The 17,701-nt window shown below is 41.8% G+C and overlaps 1 protein-coding gene across 2 annotated transcripts in view; it reads left to right on the top strand.

Moving 5' to 3' along the window:
• The window catches only part of Nr3c2 (nuclear receptor subfamily 3 group C member 2), a 324,444-nt gene that overhangs the window by 263,128 nt on the left and 43,615 nt on the right, over window positions 1-17,701 (top strand). For both annotated transcript variants that reach the window (XM_026392708.2, XM_026392707.2), the window contains exon 6: window positions 1,071-1,215. In XM_026392708.2, the coding sequence (XP_026248493.2) occupies window positions 1,071-1,215 (145 nt within the window). The remainder of the gene's footprint in view (window positions 1-1,070; window positions 1,216-17,701) is intronic.

The raw sequence follows: 17,701 nt of genomic DNA, 5'->3' as shown, positions 1-17,701 counted from the left end.
GGATCTGGATTCTGTTGTTAATAGAACAGCTACATTTCTGATGTGGACGATTAAAATGGGAAATTTCATCCAAAAAAGTATTATTAAGGTGAAAATACATTATGTTGGTGAAGTCACAATGAACCCCTGTATTACCAGCTCATAACCAGGGCTCATCTAAGCATAGGCCAGGTAAGCCAGGGCCTAGTAAGTCAATCATAAGAGTCCGTGAGCAGCCCTGCGGTCCAAAACTACCACCTTACTCCCAGCACCCTTAACGTTGTGCTTGAGAAATTTCTACTTCTTGGTCATTTTCTGTGCTGTAGAGTTTTATTAATAAGGCCCCTAGTAATGTACTGAAGCATGACTTGGACTTGTCATTGCATTATCCTGGTTCATGAATCCAGAGTAGTTTCTTAGATTACCTGTGGTTGATTAGCAGCCAGAACACCTGACATTGGGGAAGGCTCTGATGACCGGTACTTTCAGGTGGAGCTTGCCTGGGTGAAACTCTACAATGAAGAACAAGATGCAGGGCACAGAAAGGGCACCAGGGAACAAAGGAAAGCTCCTAAGGGACCGGGTGCTGAGGACAGCTGCTCCTCCGCTGAGCATTGTCTGCATCGGGTCTTACCCCAGACTATGGGAATCAAGGACTCCTGTGTGTGAAGTGCTACAGAGTTGTGAAAACTAAAATCCTTTGCCATTATTGCAGATTTGCAGGTGTCAACGGTTATTAAATCACCCTTTAGTTTGGTGTCATTAATTGTGGGTGGGATGAAGCAAGATTTACAGGTTATACAGTATCTTTTGGTCTAAGGAAGAGTTTCCACTGTCATCTACACTGAACCTCACCCAATTCTTCCGTTTTAGTTGGCCCCGGCAGTTTGCCCTTATTGAGCATCTAGGGTGAATTTACAGCAGAGCATTGAACAGGGCCAGGCCTACGGTGGGTGCTCCGTAAATGCCTGTGGAATTGATTCAAGTCTATTAGAGTAAAGGTAGCTGTTAGAGGCTGACTTAAGGAGCTTCTTCCTGGAATGTACTTAAATGCTAAGTGTATTTCTGTGATTAATTGTTCTGTTCTTCAGGATTTAAAAACTTGCCTCTTGAGGACCAAATTACCCTAATCCAGTATTCTTGGATGTGTCTATCATCATTTGCCTTGAGCTGGAGATCGTACAAACATACGAACAGCCAATTTCTCTATTTTGCGCCAGACCTAGTCTTTAATGAGTAAGTACCGATTAATTAGCCTTCATAAAACAAACTGCAGAGTTATTTGTTATGCTTTTTTTTCCCCCCATAATTTCTAAACAGATGTACATGTGTGAAAGAATCTCCTGAAATGGGCATTTTTAAAGCATTAAAAATAGATGATTTTTAAGAACCTAAAAATCACTTTCTACAGCATCACAGAGTACATACTTCAGAGTACGTATAAATCAGTATATGCAAATCCCATATAATAGTATGTGGGAATTGTCCCAAAAGAAAAATGATCCAATTGGCTCTGAAAACCCCACTGGTACAAAGCCACAATTAATAGAAAACAGTCTCTTTTGGTATCTCCTCCAGTTGGGAAGACTGTCTAATTTCTAGGAAACGTGAACGTGTGGAGTGCCAGTTTCCTCGCGCATCGTGTAATGGATCTTTTGTTAACCGTATACAGCTGCTCAATGTGTTTTCCTGACCATCGTAATTACCCTTCTTTTCGACCATAAAAGAAGCCAAACTGTTATTCTGCAGCATTTTTCATTTTATGATGTATTTTAAAAGATTGAAAGAATTTTAATAGACTTTGTTCTTTGGCTATGGATTCCTTCCTATTTTAAGTTTACATGTTCATACTGTTTGCATTCCACGTTAGCACATTTCATTTATGTTTATATTCAGCCACGCTTCTTTGTCACTGTTGGGTCAAGAAGTATTTAAAAGGGAACGTCGGAGGAGTTGGGGTTGCAACCACAGCCGTATTCTAACAGATGGCTCTCTCTAGAGACAGGAAAACAGGGCTTTCAGGAAGGAAGGGAGCAGAGAAGAAAGACGTAGAAAGGGGACATGTAGTGCCAATATACCTCAGTAATGACGTAAGACCACCACTTCACTCCTATTTGATTTCAAAGAAAAATTAGGAATTTTAGGCTCTCGAATTGGCCCTTCCTGGCAAAGAGTCGGAAGATTCATAGTTCTGCCTAACTTTTCACCCAAAGCATGAAATAAAGCCTGGCACCCTCTGGTCAGTGAACCTGCCTGTATGGCCAGTGTCTCACATGAGGGAACTCGGATGACGTGCGTCCTCTTCTGTCTGGGTTATGTCACTTGGCATGATGTTTTCAGTGGTCGCCCTTAGGTGGCAGCATGTATCCAGACGTCTTTCCTTTTGGCGGCTGAATGATATCCCATTCTCTGTATTTAGAGTGGATCCCCTCATGGTTCATGTTTTTCATTCATGTGATTTGCCTGTGGGCTACCTTTATTTGCAACTTCCAAGTCAGTGTTCATGCTGGGGAGTGATGGTGCACGCCTATAATCCCAGTGGTCCTGGAGGCTGAGGCAGGAGGCTCTCGAGTTCAGAGCCAGCCTTGCAACGGTGAGGTGCTAAGCAACTCAGTGAGACCCTGTCTCTCAATAAAATACAAAATAGGGCTGGGGATGGCTCAGTGGGCAAGTGCCCCTGAATTCAAGCCCCAGTACCCCCACCAAAAAAAAAGTCAATACTCGCACTGTGTTTTAGCCACCATTCACAGATACGTGCAGAGGGGCTAAGAGTTTGAGTCATCAGGAGTCACCTTCCAGCAGAGCTCAGACAAGGCAGCTCTTATTTGAGCTCTCACTATATACACCTCCTCCCCCTCCCCCCTCCCCGCCTCCTTTGCCTTCTATTTAGTGCCATGACTTTGGACTATTGTGCTTTTTCTTGGTGATTTCCCAGGTTTTCTTTGATTTTTTTTTTTTTTCTTTTCAGTACTGGGTGCTGTACCCAGAGCTTCATCCCCTTTCATTTTCTTATTTTAAGACTAGCATCTCACTAGATTGCCAAGGTTGACCTTGAATTTACCATCCTCCTGCCTCAGCCTCCCTAGGAGTTGGGATGAGAGGTATAAGACAACCTGTCTGGCTGATTTCCCTGTTTAAAATGACGCTGAGCACGGTGCTGAAGTGCTGTTCTGGAGCTCAAGAGGGCTGTAAAGCGTGCCTTACGGAGGAATTATGTGTGTTAGAGGAGCTTCATTCTGGCGTGAGTTGTGCCGCTGCCGGCCGGGAGTTCAGTGTTAACGAGTCGCAGCACATATTAAGCTGTCTTTGGACAGACACAGACATCCGACAAGGTTATGAACTGATCAGTCGACAAACATGTTGTGGTCAGAGGCTCAGTGGGCCCTCATCCCTCCTCCTCCCTGGGAGGAGTGATTCATTATTCACTGATTCAGCCTTTGCTTTGACTTTCTAGAACATACTAGCAAAACTGGAGGCGACTGACCAGATTTTGTTTCTCCATTCATCTGCTGGTAGACGCAAAGGTCGTGTTTACCTTTGGGTATTGTGAATGCTGCAAACATGGGTGTTCAGATAGCCCTCCGAATATCCATTCCTCCTTTGGGTTCTTCTGGATACACACCTAGGACTAGAATCGCTGCACCATGGTCATTCTGTGCCTAACTGAGGACCCGCCAAACTGTTTTCCGTGGCATTTTACATTCCAGTAGCAAAAGCACAGAGTTCCAATTTCTCCACGTCCTCTCAGCCCTTCTTTTTAATAATCATTACGTAGTTATGAAGTGGTCTCTTGTTTGGGATTTGATGTGCATTTCTCTGATGACCAATGAGGTTGGGCATCTTTCTATATTTTCTGTGAGAGGCGTCCCGTCAAGGCCCTTGCCCATTTTCAGTGGTGTTGCTTGTCTTTCTGTTGATGGTTTGCAGGAGCTCTTTATATATTCTAGAATTAAATCCTTACCAGATGTAGGATTTATGGGTAGCTTCTCTCCTCTGTGGCTTGCCTTTTCACTCTCTTGAAAGTGTCTTTTGGTGCGCAAAAGTTCTTAATTTTAATGAAGTCCAACTTTTCGATTTTTCCTTTCGTTTGTCCTATCTTTGGGTGTCATCTGCCAGTTTTTAATTGTGTACACATGGCTGAGTGGAAGAGGTCCAAAGTACATAATTGTAAGAATTATTATTATTATTTTTAACAAATGAAGCTTAAGGAAAATACTTTCAAGTTGAAGGTTTCACTGGTACTTTCTTGGGAAAGTCACAGACTCTTTCTTGGTTGCTTTTAAATTCCTAGCACCTCATATTATGCCCAAGGCATGGTCGGTCCTCCATAAATGTTTCTATTGAATAAGGAAGTTATTGAACCCATGAACCAGGTCAAAATGAAAAGGGGCTTTCTTGTTTGCATTTCTAATGGTGAGGATGAAGTTCATGATGAAGAAAGGTGGTGTGGGATGTAATGTTTTCATGAGCCGCCGCATTGCTATTTTTAAGACAGAGGCACAGAACTTCCTTGTGGATGATCTGCGTTGGCCTCAGCTTAGAAAAGTATCTGAAAATTCCAGATGATCTTATCCTTCAGCTGTGTATTAGCAATACTGGAGCCGGAGGAAAGGCAGGAAATAGGGAATAATAAAGGAAACATTTCTTCCAACTTTTTAAATTAAACAGTGGGTGAAAATATGAGTTAATACTTGAACATAGAACTTTTCTTATTATGAACTCAAAACTTTTCAAATATGTATTAAATGATTAATCATTCAATTTTACCTTGAAACAACTTATCATATATTGCTACAGATGACTGCAATTATTCAAATTTTCTATCAACTCAGTACAAATATTAAAACTCCCACTTAAGCCTGTAATGAAAGTTTAAAAAAAAATTTTTTTTTTCCTGGAGCCAAGGAAGTTTCACTGTTAGACTCTTTTAAGCCTTGGCCAACTTTTTTAAAAATTAAAAGTCTATTAAAGGCATGGGTATGCCATCTCAAGTAGTGGCCCCACTAAAAATGGGTTTGGGGTGATCTTCTACTGTCTTCAGAGTCTGAACCTTGAGTCCCAAGATTGTTGGTAGGAGCCAGAGGCCAGTGACGTCCTGGTGGCCCTTCCCCAGCCTCTTGTGTGAGTTCTGGTCGTCTCCAGGGGGGAGGTGTTCCACTCGGCTGATCAGGGAGAGAGGGGGAGTCGGCCCAGCAGTCCTGTCTTTACCCCTGTTGGTGTTCCAGCAGCACCATTAGAACCCTAGACAGCCCAGCCGTCCATTCTCTCATGCCCTCCCAGTTGCTGGACCAGAGTGCTGCTATGATCCATGTCCTCCAGGCTCTCCCTAGTCCTCTCTACCCACAGCTCAGTGCCCCTGAGGTCCCTCACACCCAGTGTTCTGAAGTTCCAGCTGTCGGCTCCAACGTGACCCCCATTTCCACCCCGTTGTTCAGCTGGGGTCCCGTGTCTTCCCAGAGCCCAGGGCAGCCTGAGTTATAAAGTAGCAAGCCCACCTCCCGTCCTTGGGGGAGGTGGCTGATGCCCCCCAAAGGCTGGATGTGCTTCTATGGTTGGGCCTTTGCTCTGGCAGGGCCAGGCAGTGGGGAAGAGCAGCAGGAGCTCCGAGGAGAGGAGCAGGGGAGAGGGAGGTGCCTGGGTCAGCCTCCACTTCAAGGCTCCTTTTCCCAGCCCACTGCCCTTTCTCCTTCTTCCAAATAAAGATTAAGTAAAAAGACTTCCGCTTGGCTGGGAACTGTTTAGTCAAGTTTCTGTCGTTTGCAGTATCTGACCCTTTTTCCTTCCCCTGCCTCTTGTCTCCTCTCCTCATCTCCCCACACCTCTTTTTGCTCCTTTGCTTACACACACACACACACACACACACACACACACACACACACACCCCTCTTTCCTTCCCATTACTAAAAAGCCTGCCACTTTGACATTTCCATTGCTTGTCTTTTAACTTCTTAGGGTTAGGGGTAGGGGTAGGGGTAGGGGTAGGGTTAGGGTTAGAATGAGGGTATAAACTTTAAATTAAAAAAAAAATTCTTTTCTGTGCCTTTTTATTGGGCCCTAGGAAAACCCAGCCAATACCAGCAGCTGGGTGTCCAGAGTCCACAGTGGCTGGTCTGATCATTTGGTTGGTTGGAAGTGGTGGCATGGTCATTCCCTGCAGGTAGCACACTGTCCTGCAGCCTCTGCTCTCCACCCTGAGCCCTCTTTGCTCTTACCTGACCTTGGAGACTGTTGAGACTCCTGAATAGAGAAAAATAATGTTCTAAGCAGAAGAAGGCACACCTTTGTCTGCAGAGTGCAGAAGCCCCATAGAATAGAACCATGTTTCTTTTGCACAAAGGTCGGGTGCAGAGACCATTTCACCACCTGATAGAGGAGGCTGAGGGAAGTACAGAAGGTCTGGGGAGGTTTTATAATCTGCAAACAAGAAATAATCATCCCAGCATATGTAGAGACAGAAGAGAGGCAGGGACTGTCCCCTAAGTGAGGCATTTCCTTCTCTCCTTCCCCTAGGATTGCTTTCCCTTTATCTTAATGATAAGAATTAGTCAGTATAAAAAGTCACTTCTGGGCATTTCAGCAGAGGAAGGAACAGAGGAGGAATTTTAAAGAAATGGATAACTTGGCTGCAATGCTACCTCTGTGTTACTGCTCCCATGAAGGAAAGTTCCTAAAATGAGTGTGCTAATGGGCCTCCCCTAAGGGCCTGGAAACGCTGAAGGAGTGTTACTTTAAGACTAGCACCGTGGGTCAGCGTCCCACCTCACTTCTTGGCCTGTCTTTACCAGCCCCATGCCCTGCCTCACTGGGCCCACCATGGGGAGAAGGGGCCCAGTGGCTGATTCAGTCCCTTCCTTCGGTGTATACTGATTGAGCGATGTCAACATACCAAGCAAGTCCTGGGCCCTGGGAGTAGGACGGTGAGAGAAAGGAAGTCCCTTCCTGGCTGGGGTCCATGCTCTAGTGGGCAGGGGGCAGGTGGGTAGGAGGGCTAGGAAAAGGAGGCAGCAACGTCAAGAGACCTGCCTGCAGTGTTGCCAGAGATAGTAGTGCAGGGACATCCCGTGTCCACCAAAAAGTGGGGTTTATACAGGAGAGATGGGTTGGCATTCCCACTGAGGGATTACTGGGGCACTTGGCAGCCACAGTGTCCTCCTTTGGGAGCTTTGACCAGGTCCTTTGTCCTTGCTGCTCTCTGGTGCAGGAGGAGGGCTCTTTCCCACCTCTGTGTCAACTCGACATCCCTTATTCCGACAGACTGCGCCTGACCACCGATCCAGGGTAGACCTGTTTTCCCAGGCCCTCCCCTTTCACCCCAAGTGAGTTCTCTTCCTAGTGCCTGCACTGGGGGGCAGCACCGTGGCCCTCTGGCCTACCTTGGAATCCCCAGCACCTAGAATACCATCTGGCTTTAGTGCACAGTGAACTCAGTAATTTTAAAATGTTCTTTTTATACCACTTCCTGCTGCCTTTCTGCATAAGCTCTGCTCCTGCCAAATTACCTTCTCCTCCAAAGGACACTTCCTGTCCGGTGACTTTCCTTACTGTTGAAGCATGATATCAAAAGTGGCTTTTTTTTCTTTTCTGTGGGTTCTGGAGATTAAACCCAGGCTTGAACATGCTGGGTAAATGCTCTACCAGTGAGATATACCCCCAGGCACAGTATTTTTTTTTATCCATCTTTTGATGGTTTTTGTGTTCTATATATGTTTATCACTCTAGATACAGTATAAATTCTAAAGAACATAAAGCATATTTTTAAAAATTATTTCCAGAGTCTCAGGGGACACTTTTTGTATAGTTGTACCTCAGCAACTATTTTTGGTTTGTTAATGAGTACTTCCTCCAGCACAAAAGTCAGAAGTTAGATTCCTGAGATGGAGTTTCCTTATCACGCTTCTGGGGCTTAACACATGGACTTAAAGAAAAGGATTTATTTTCAAGTTTTCCTTCCAGAATACTGTTATCTCTTAATATTTCTCCTGTGGTGTTTCTTGTAGTGTACTTGAGAAAATCTGTCAGGAGTTAATGAAGCTGGCTAATTGCCAGTATTGCATGAAATCAAGGCAAAACAAGTATGAGACTGCAAATGGAATGAAACATCTATACTCTCTACAACTATATTGGGATCCCACGGAATAGTGAGGATGCACTAAATACAGCCAGGCTGAACTCTGGCTAACTAGAGGGAGCTATTTTTTTCATTTTGAATAAAAGTCAAAACCAGGCTAAGGTCGTATGTGATTTGTACAGGGTATGGACCATCTAATATATTAGCATATTGCTTTTTACTTCAGCTAATGGACTCAAGGACTTTGGTCTCCTCAGGCAAAGGAATTCTCCAATGTAAAAAAAAAATCACTAGAGTAAATTTCTTTGTTGAAAATCTGATCAAGATTGGTTTTTCTACAGTGATTCTGTTGCAAGATTGGGGCAAGTGACAAGGAATGTGTCAGTAAAAACTTTGGTTCAAAGTTTAAATTATGTCTCCAAATCTGTTTTATTTCTTTTCTGATATCACAACAGTATTTAAGAGCTCAGTTACAGAAAACCTGAATGAAGCCTAATCCTTGCCTTTGTTATGAATGTGCTTGGTGATGTCACGTGACTGAGTTTATTGCTAAGCCTTCATTTCCCTTCTACAAAATGAGGATATTGGGCCACATCAGTTTGCAAACATGTTGTTCCCTTGGTACTCTTAAAATCCTTGACAATTCCAAAGAGTTTGTGTGTTTGTACATTATGTCTATTGATATTTACTCATATTAGGAATTAAAACAAACATTTTGAAAGATAAGTTGATTTATAATTCATTTTAAAATAATAACAAACCCATTGCCTATTTTATAAGTAACATTAAATAACATAAATGTTTTTAGGAAAAACCAATTTTTTTCAAAACCAAAATATTAGAAGAGTGACATTGTTTTGCCTTTTAGAAAAATCTCTTTAATCTGGCTTAAATTAAGACAGTTGCAGACTCTTATTTGCTTCTTACATTCAGTCTGTTTTAAGAAGTTGTTTTGGGCAAAACAAATGAAGAAAATCCAACCTCCCACAGATAAAGAAGGAAGGGTTGAGGGGTAGCCTGGAGTCCTCAGAACACACTCTGAGAACTGTTCAACAGATGATCTTTAAAACCCAACCCAGACTCTAATTCTGCTTCCCCTTGGGGAACCCTCACTCAAGGTCTGGGTCCCTGTTTTCTCAATCAGAAAAGATTCAATAATCCACATTTCAAGCACCAGAGATTCAACACCAAATAGAACCTGGTCCCTACTATGTGACATTGATTATGCTTGACACTTTTGTGTGGCTCATCACATTTACAATCATATTTCAAGACAGATGTTATTATCACTATTTTATAAATCATGTGGCTGCCTTCATCGAAGAGAGCTCCAGTAACTTACCCAGGATCACGTGGTCACTGAGATGGGGCTCTCCCAGGATTTCTTTCAAAGCCTATTCTGTTTTTGTTATATCATAGGAACTCCCTTTATCTGTAAAATAATGGAGATGGAAGAATATCAAAGGTCCCTTCCAACCCCCTGTGGTTCATGCTTATAGAGTTTTTCTTTACCAACATGAGGTTTAAAAAGGGTGAATTGCTTTATAAATTGATCATTCTAATCATTTCCTCTAATATGAGATTAAATCTCTTTATGATTATCACTTAGCTAAAAAAAAAAAAAGTATATGAGCAGTGACTAGCATTTTCCCTGTCAATAGTAAATGTGGAGAATATCTACAGTATGCAAAATACCGCGGTGGCGGTAGTAAGGAATCCACAGTGAAAGATGCCCTTTCCGTCTGCGAGAATCTCAACGTGGGGGGTGGTGAATTGTTGGACATATAAGACGTGTGGATGTGTGGCTAGCAGAATAACAAGACGGAGAGACAAGGCGGTTGTTCTGGACTACCTCGGTGAAGGAGCAGCACTGTCTAGCCTGAAAGGCTGAGATGCATGAGCAGCTGCCCAGGCAGGAAACGAGATGAGTGTGAAATCCAGAGTGGAGCCTGTCGAACCACAGCCCTGGGAAGCTGTGGCTCTGCCTTCCAGAACCGAGAGGGCTCTTCTCCTGCTTTCCTTTCTCCCCTGTTCTGTCCTCCCTGCCCCCTCCTTCCCTCCCTTCCTCCACTACTGACCTTTCTCCCTCTCCCCCTTCTCATCTTTCCCCGTTCTCTTTCTCCCTCTATTGCTCTGCGGCCGTTCCCTGTTACTGTCATAGATGCGGATGATACTGCCACATCTTACGTTTGTAAATCGGAATGCTACATCCCATTGTCTTAACTTTCAAATTTAGTGTGCTTTATAGAATTTTCCAGAGGGAAGAGGATTCCAGTATGATTTTTTTTTTAAAACTCCAACGTGAACTTTTCTGCTCTCTCACCCCAACTGGAAAACTTTTCCCTCAAACTCCACTATTCTTGGTCTTGGTCATGGTCTTAAAAATCATTGAAATTTATGTTCCCCAAATTACTTGATAGAATGACATTACTCCATTTTCTCTCCTTGATGGATTGTCTTAGTGCATGTGTTCTTTTATAGCAAAATCCCCAAGACGGAGGAAGTCATCAACAATACAACTGTATTATTTTGACTGAAAAATCCAACTTTAGGGTGCCAGCAGGTTGCTCTCTGCTTCCAAGATGTAGCCTGTGGCGGCCTCCTCCAGGAGGGAAAACACTGTCCTCACAGACGTGGAAAGGCCAAACTTGACCCCTCAAGCCCAATCCCATGACTCAATCACCTCGTGGAAGCCCCCCCTGTTAATACTATCCCATTGGCAATTCGGTTTCAATATATGAATTTGCAGAGGATGCCTTCCCTCTCCCCATCCCTCTCCTCTCTTGTGAGGTTGCCTAGAGAGCAGGTGCTTTGCTGGGGAAGGGAGTTCTGCCAGCTCAGGAATCACAGGGAATTCATGCTTCTAAGATCTTGACCATAACACTCAATGCTCCTAGGCAATGAACACAGGAACCCAACAAACTCCACGGCCACTGAGTGCTGATTAGCAGAGGGTCACAGAATTTCATAGTCAAGGTCAGGATCAGAACACGTCAGCTCTGTATTTCTCAACTGTCTTGATTGGTGATTTTATACAAGTAAATAAAGAAAACAAATATTCAGGCTATATGTTGAATATACGTTGTGTTCTTGCCATTCCATGGGCACGTTTGACGGAAATGGCTGTTACCACGGGGGCCGTGGCCTGATGGTGTTAGACTTGCTTCACCCAATAATGAATGATGCAGTTGTTCATCGTGTCCTGAACAAAATCTGCTTTGTGACAGATGTTTGGAATCAGTAATAAGAAAGGACACGTGGCTAATCGCTAATGAATTAATTGCGTTGAACATCATCATTTTTCCTCCTTATTCAGAGAGACAAGCTTTGAGAATGATTCAAACCAAGGAAACTCCCTTTCATCCAGATTTTGATACCCCCAAAATGTTTTTTTTAAGTCCAGTTTGATTAATGACTTTATATACTGGAACTTTGTTTTCTTTTTGCAAAAGAAGTCTTTCAGGGTGGAAGAAATCTGTGATCCTGTGGAGTGGGCACATTTGCTTTCTCCCTTCCATACCCCACCCCCAGCACAACCCTACACTCACGTCACCTCTGCAAGTGTGAGCCGCTCTTTGCCAACACCTTGGAGAGACAACTGCGCACAGCCAGGCCTTATCAGAGTAAATAGCCTTCCTTATTCTCTGCCAGGTTTGGGTTCTGGAATAATGGGATGTCTCCTCCAGAAAGAACTTGACTCCACGAGTTTCTGACAGATTTTAATTTTGCAGTGGGAGAGAGTGATTTGCCTTCACCCTTTGCCCAAACATCAGTCTAGCAGTGTTTCTAAATCGGCAGTTAACTTTGTTTGCATTCTTAATATTCAATAGTTATCATCAAGTAGGAATCCGACCTTTTTTAGGGCCTCTTTTTACAAGTAAAGAAACTATGGTCATTTATTGAATTTAGACGGTGTTTTAAGTTTATGCCCAAATGGATGAGGCAGTAATGGCTCACTGAAAATTGTCTTCTCTTTACCCTTCTGAGGTCTACAAATCATGACATTCCCAGACATTTAGTGTTGAAGACTGCAGTCTAAAAATAAGAGACTTAATAATGAAAAAGAAATCTCTCACTGGAGTGTATTGTTCTTCTGGCTCCTTTCTGTGTGTGCAGTCATCTCTTGTTATCCAGAGGGGATTGGTCCTGGGACCCCCACGGACACCCAAATCTGCAGACGTTTTTAAGTCTTTTGTATAAAATGCTGCAGAATCTGCACGTATGTCTGCGTGTCCTACCTTGTACCTTAAATCATCCCTAGATTACGTATAGTACCTAAAGCAATGTAAATGTCACGCAAGTAGCTGTTTTACTGTATTGTTTCGGGAATAATGACAAGAAAAAAAGTCACTTCAGATGTAATTTTTGTTTTCTGAAAATTTCTGATCCGTGGTTGGTTGAGTCTGTGAGTGTGTAACCCACAGAGATGGAGGGCCAATCTCATAGCCATTTCAGTAATAAGAATTAATATGGTTGGTATTCAGTACCCATAGGTTCCAAGCATGCTGCTTGGGATTTTAACTTTAATATAGCAGTTAAGAGCTCAGACTCCAGGACCAAATGGCCTCAGTTCAAATCCTAGAATATAGTTTTCAGTGAGGTTTGACCTGCTTTCCAAACAATTTCTTGGAGTAAGTAAATCACTGTAGTCTAGTTGGGAACAAGAGCCAGCTTCTCTGTCAAGGACATGTCTAAACTTCCTTACCAAAGCCTAGAATAAAAAAAAAAAAAATAATAGTTGGTTTACTAAATCTTAAACTGTCCAGTTAATTCCCACTTAGAATCCAAGAGGAATAGAGAGTCAATAGTATTTATGTATTTGCCTATACCAAAGGCCTCCCCTGCCGTTACGGAAAATAGAGAGTGAGCTCCTTTGGAATCTTCTGCAGTTTGCTGTGTTCCTTACCTTACTATAGTGTGGGTTCTCTGGTCCCCTATTTCAGGGACAGGTGCCTCATGTGATAAAATAAATTGTGTCCTGAAACGTTGCTTAGAAGTCACCTTTTCAAATGTATTTGTATTATTACTAGCCTGGGAAAATTCAGAATTCAAAGACTACCAATTAATCTCTAGTCAATTAGAAATATGTTTGCAATGCTATTTCTCACAGATAACCCCCATTTAACTTTCTCTAAAATCTGAATTTTCACAGCGTTCTCTGGCTACCTGCTTTTCTTTTTTCTACCCAAAACACACATCCTCTACCCCAAAAGGTATTGCTGACTCCACTGGGTATTTAAAATTCTGTATTACAAAGAAATGTTTTAGAAAATACTCTACGTAATATTTATGATAAATTTTTTTTCCCCCTGGACTTCTAGGATGGTTAGTAGTACATTGTGGCTTCTGCATCACCACACTCCCTCTCCAGATTGCCCCAAGTTATTTTCATCTACGCGAGATCCATTGAAGTTGGTGTAAATTGTGATGCTGGCGTCCGAGGGCAGTTCTGTGAGGACGTCTTCCTTTTGGACCATCAGTTGAGGCGACAGACAAAACATTGAATTGGCTTTTACCTGTTCCTAGAATCAGACCACGTGAAGTTAATAGAGGAGAACTGAATGCCATGGAGACTTGGGGACACTAGTCTGTCCCAGACACGAGTCCAGGAGCACAATCCACAAAGCATCTTCCCAGGGGATTCCTGGACCTGCTGGCTGAGCTCTACCCTGGCTGTAAATACATGATATAAATACTACAGAAATAAGCTAACACCTCAACCACAACCCAAAATGGCCCTCGGATAGCTCTGTCTTTTTTTTTTTTTTTTTTTTTTTATCAGTTAAAGACAAGTCTAGTAAGAACATTAAAAAAAAAGAAAATTTGAAAACAGTAAACTGGAATGATTTGAATGCCCAAATTGAGGTCATTTTTATTCTAATTAAGGTTTGAAAGAGGGGAAAAAAACCTGTTTCTGCATGCTGTTCTTTTAGGAAAATAACAAGCCTGAGACAGGGACCATCTGTTCCGCTGACCATGTAACAAGATGTTAGATTTATTCAGACATAATGATGTGGTGTGCCGTATCAGATGGAAGGTCTGGTCTTTCAGATACACTCTGATCTCAGGTTATTAACTCTCTTGTAAGACTGACAGGATGGCTGCTTACATTATGAAAATGTAACGCACACATTCCTAGAGGCAATTTATTGAAGTAAATAGCATGTTAGCAAACATGCTATTGACAGGCCTCCTCTCCAAGGGTCCAGAGACTTGAGGAAGTTCAACCCTCATTAAGAATTACTTCATTTCATTTATATCTGCAAAGGAAAAAATAACAGCTTAAAATCTGTGAAATCCATTGAATTAACCAATTTCCTGTTCCTACTAGACATCTGTTTACCACTCAGGTAATTGTGGGCCTATGTGCCTCATAAAAATGTTCATAGAAGGAGGGACACAGCACCAGGCATCATGGTGCACACCTGTCATCCCAGCAAATTAGGAGACTGAATCAGGAGGATCACAAGTTCAAGGCCAGCCTCCGCAACTTAGATCCTATCTCAAAAAATAAAAAGGACTGAGGATGTATTCAGTGGAAGAACACCCCAACTTCAATCCCCAGTACCATAAAAAAAAAAAAAAGACATAGAACACAGTGATGAGAGTTGCTTAGTGTTTAGTCCAAGGGCTAGTGTGAAAGATTTCAAAGTCGTCTTTTTGTAGTTCCCTCCTGATGAAGTGATATCTTTCACACCAAAAGCCGTTCAGTTGGTGAGTGACAGTTTAGTGCAGTATTGCTAAAGGATCTTCAGAACAAAACACCAGTGGACTTTCTGTAGACTCCATGGGTGGAAGAGATGGGAACCTCTTGTGCTTTGGCATTTATAAAATTAGCCAATATTAGAGGATCATGTTTATTAAATGTGAATTTGGGGAAGGAGAAAGGAGTAGTGAAGGTAATTCTGTTTTCTTGTCCCCTGGAGGACACTAGTCCTGCAACAGATGGGTCTTTGAGGAACTCTTTCTCAGTGACCTTTTGAAATCATGGTTTTTGAAAGAATTTCTCCCCTTCCTGCTTTCAAACAGCATTGAGTGCAGCTTAGAAATAAAATCACAGATACAATAAGACTAAGCATCTGTCAAGGCACAAAAGGACAAAAGGGAAGTTATAAAACTAGGAGAGAAGGCATATTTCAAATATTATAAGAGAAAGAAGAATGAAGTGCCCGAACCCTAAGTTACATAATTAAACACAAATTTGAGCTTCCTGGTCTCTATCAAAGTGTAGCAAGTAAGATCATGGGCTGCAAAGATTTTTTTTTTTAATTTTTAAAAGTTTTTTAGTAGTGATAAAATACATAATAAAATTGACCTTCATAACCCTTTTGAAGTACACAGTTCAGTAGTATCAAGTATGATCACATGGTCTTGCAGCCCATTTCCAGAACTTATTCAAACGAGGGGGGGGGTTGGAGATGGGAAGGACAGTAAAAGACTAGATGCCATGTGCAATTGGCACATGCACTAATTCTCTTTTGGTGATGGACATTATTACATAAATGTATGATTACACTACCAGTGTGATTAACCAGGTTCAGCCAGAGGAAGTAGAAGTTGTGCTCCATTTGTGTACAATGTGGTCAAATACATTCTACTATCATATATAACTGATTAGAACAAATTAAAAACCAATTTTTTTAATACAAAAAGAAAAAATGTAGTAAAACTGCAGTTCTGTGCACAATAACCAACAATTCCCCATTCCCACCTCTTGCCTCCCCAGTTCAGACTAACACAGAGCTCTTGAGTTCCATACCTGGCAATGTTTTGTAGTCTGGGCTTATCAGTTATCTACCTGCTTGTATCAGAATAGAACATGAACATGATTCTGGGGTTGCATTTATGAGGCAATGATTTCCCCATCAGCTGTTTGCAGATGGACCTCCAGATAGCAGAATGACTAAGCTTTTTGATTGGTTTTTATTTTAGTAATGTAAGCCAGCACCTGAATTCCAAAACAAGAGTGTTCCATTGGTCAGTAAGTTCAGTGATTGCTCTCATAATGTAAAATAGGGCAACGCTGTTGACATCTAATGAAGGCTATCTCGCATGAGTCGTGCAAATACAAAAGGTATTCAGATGGTTTAGATACCAAGTTAAAAGCAGGCAACTAGGATACAAATCATTTAATCAGGAATGTTCTGCCCACTCTGAATGTAAATGGGCCTTTTTCCAATTCCTGCTATTCTTCTGTGAACAAGCTCCATTTCTAACATTGTCTAACTTCTGAGCCTCTCAGAAGCAAGGGGGTAGAATGTTTTTGTTAACGCTGAGTATATACTTTTAGTCCAAGAGGAATCAAATTTGGAGAAGTTAGTTTATTTTAATTTAATAGTTTTAAACTATTTCCAAATGACCATATGATTTTATTTAGTGAAGTGGACGTTCTGAGATAGGACCAGATGAAGTTGTAGCTACAAATGTATTTGGTTTCCTAATTTGAGAAAATTTCAATTTTACCAAACGGTTGAAATATTTCTTTTAAAATATGTTAAAGCTGTTGTTTTTCATGGATTTTAACCTAAGCTCTTTAAAATTGGAGCTGGGTCCGTGTGCCCACTCTGATGTTTGTATTTATTTACAAATTAGAGTTTATTCTGTTCCCACAGATGGGGAGATGTTTAGAAATAGATGATACATGCAAGAATATTAGCACACATGGTCCAGAAGGAAAGAGGAAGAACTATCCGTTACTCAGCTTTGAAGTCCACCTTCACACTCTCTTGCCACCTTTATTTATTAAGTCCACTGTTCAAGGGTAACTTTTGGTCATGCATTTACTTTTGTTTTTCAGAAGCCTTGTATGAATTTGTTTCTCATTTCCAAAGTAGCCAAGTATATTTTCACAGTATTCTGTTCCAAATGAGGTAAAATTATGAAACGAATAAAAGCACACAGCAGAGTATTTCTGCAAAGTAATATTGCAACATTAATACAAGTACCAGGCCGAAAAGATCATGCTTGCTTCAGCTTCTTTGAGTGTACATTTCTGTACATTTAATTTAATTGTGCAAAAATGATGTGATGTAAAATTTGTTTTCAAGATGGCCTGTTTTCTTGAAATTTCAAGCTGTATTACATACTCAGTACTCCTCATTTAAAGAACTCAATTTCATACAATTGGTAACAGCAATGGAATTTGAAAATATGAGATCTTACCATATAATAGAGAGTTCGATTAAACAAATGAGTGAATATAATAGCAAAACCTTTGTGGGACTGAACATCTCTTTATAGTTGGATGACTGGAGCAAAGAGCAGAAAACTGGCCAGACACTGTGGTGCATGCCTACAATCCTAGCAGCTCAGGAGGCTGAAGCAGGAGGATCACAAGTTCAAATTCAGCCTCAGCAAAAGCAATGCACTAAGCAACTCAGTAAGACACTGTCTCTAAACAAAATACAAAATAGGGCTTGGGGTGTGGCTCAATCCCCAGTACCAAAAAAAAAAAAAAAAGAAAGAAAAATGCAGAAAACTATTACTTGGGCCAGCAGCATGGAGAGGTCTTGAAGTAAAATACCTGGATTTGGATACTGGCTTCCTCGGGTGCAAAATTCCCCACCATGAACATGAGGACCCCTCCTCATAGACGTTGTGAGAATCAGCAGGGGGAAATTCAGCTCCTGTGTATGTAGGCAAGCCATAAATGAC

The sequence above is a fragment of the Urocitellus parryii genome, chromosome 10 (assembly GCF_045843805.1).
Source record: "Urocitellus parryii isolate mUroPar1 chromosome 10, mUroPar1.hap1, whole genome shotgun sequence".
Lineage (NCBI taxonomy): Eukaryota > Metazoa > Chordata > Mammalia > Rodentia > Sciuridae > Urocitellus > Urocitellus parryii.
Note: the sequence above shows the minus strand (reverse complement) of the source record. Positions and strands in the feature narration are given on the sequence as shown.